The sequence below is a fragment of the Aplysia californica genome, unplaced genomic scaffold (genome assembly GCF_000002075.1).
Source record: "Aplysia californica isolate F4 #8 unplaced genomic scaffold, AplCal3.0 scaffold00293, whole genome shotgun sequence".
Taxonomy (NCBI): domain Eukaryota; kingdom Metazoa; phylum Mollusca; class Gastropoda; order Aplysiida; family Aplysiidae; genus Aplysia; species Aplysia californica.
The window spans coordinates 473,782-475,774 of NW_004797563.1; the positions used below are offsets into that span (position 1 = coordinate 473,782).

General features: G+C 38.9%; 1 protein-coding gene across 1 annotated transcript in view; it reads right to left on the reverse strand.

Moving 5' to 3' along the window:
- LOC101862880 (multidrug resistance-associated protein 1) overlaps positions 1 to 1,993 on the reverse strand; it is a gene marked incomplete in the record, with an annotated part of 39,841 nt that overhangs the window by 21,239 nt on the left and 16,609 nt on the right. Inside the window, 2 exon segments of the mRNA XM_035970610.1 lie at positions 620 to 757; positions 1,335 to 1,468. Of these exon segments, the coding sequence (XP_035826503.1) occupies positions 620 to 757; positions 1,335 to 1,468 (272 nt within the window).

Sequence of the window (1,993 nt, forward strand, 5' to 3'; positions counted from 1 at the left end):
TAGTAGTAGTAGTAGTAGTAGTAGTAGTAGTAGTAGTAGTAGTAGTAGTAGTAGTAGTAGTAGTAGTAGTAGTAGTAGTAGTAGTAGTAGTAGTAGTAGAAGTAGTAGTAGTAGTAGTAGTCATAGTAGTAGTAATAGTAGAAGTAATAGTAGCTGAAGCAGCAGTGGCAGCAGCAGCAGCAGCAGCAGCAGCAGTAGTAGTAGTAGTAGTAGTAGTAGTTGATGATGATGATGGCGACGATGATGATGATGACGACGATGATACCTTCTATATTTAATACCTTCTTTATACAATGATGACGACGATGATGATGATGATGATGATGATTATGATGATGATGATGATGATGATGATGATGATGATGATGATGATGATGATGATGATGATGATGATGATGGTGGTGATGGTGATGGTGATGTTCATATTAATGCTTTTGAGACAGTGTTTCCACACAGTCTGGAGACAACGCCCACTTAAAAAAAAAAATCAGGAATAGATATAGAAAATATTTTGCACTGAAAAGAAGGAGAAAGGAAACGTCCTAACACTGATCAAAAGAACCAAACCGGTCCTTTCAGAACGGCCAGAACGGTCAAGTCTAGACTAAAGTACACAAACCCAGAACGACGATGCAGTCCAAGCAAAAGACTGGAATCCGTCCATGACAGCGTACTTGAACAAGATTTTGAGTTCTTTTTCTCTCACTTCCAAAATCTTTTCCTTAAACATTGGCTCCCAGCCGTACAGCTTGATCACCTACGGAATGGGAAAAGGTCGATACGTTAAACTTTGGGTACTCATACATGAATCCGCAACTTCATTATAATGTACGCATATTATTATTACATTATGGTTACAAATGTATGTACGCACGCAAACAGGCACGCTCGCATGCACGCACGCACACAAACACACATACAGTCACACACATATTTAAATGACATACATGTTCGCCAAATAATAATAATGTTTTCATTAAGTTTTGAATAGCTCTATCCTGGCAACGTTTCCAGGCGGCTCTGTCGTACTTGAATCTATGAACTCTCCGGTCTCAGTAGGAATCACACTGGACTAAAATGAGGTTATCCAAGATTTGATTCAAATCACGAACCGAATGTTCCTAGTATTTTTTTCAATAATAAACACTGTCCACCCGTCTGTCCACACTAGAAGACATGCATGCAAAGGGAAAACTAAATACTAGACTGAAAGTAATAAAAAGAGAGAGGAAAACCCCCCCACCCAACAATAACAACCAAAAACAACGCAAAAACAAACTAAAACAAAACTCCCAAACAAAACAGACACGATTGATCAGAAGGCCAAAGCTTACCTTCATCCCGTTCAGGACTTCTGACATCAGTTTAACTCTCTCGTCCTTGACAATCATAATCTGATCCTGGTACTGTCTCATCTTCTCCATGACAACCGCGTTGAGGATGAACATGACGAAGATATAACCAAGCCCTACGTGAAAGAGTGAGAGCATGTTACCAAAGTAAATGTTGGGTTTATTTGTTTATTTGTTAGCTTGTTTGTTTGTTTTTGTTGATTTTGGTGGGTGGGGGGGTTATGAAGTTTACTGCAAAGCAACTCGAGAACTGAAGCATTTCACTAGGAATAAATCAGCGAAACAGACTCTCTATAGGTAAGTTACGGAGTTGACCAAAAAAGAGCAGCAGATAACAACCAGTTACAACTATAACCGCACGCTGTTTCGATAATAACGCAAATAAAGTATTATACCCAAACTAATTATGATAAAGCAACTGCAACAGTAAACACAACAACTGTATGTAGAGTAGATAGATAACTGAAATAAAAATCTAAAGACGTGAAAAAATCAAACACTCAATAGGAAAAACAAATGAGACCCGCGCTAGCCTCTGTGTACACAGAACCTACTCCCAAAGGCGTTGACGATCTTCGTGAATGAATTCCATCTTATGAATATTCCATTACAGACTGGAAGAAGCAACACTGAACCCCCCC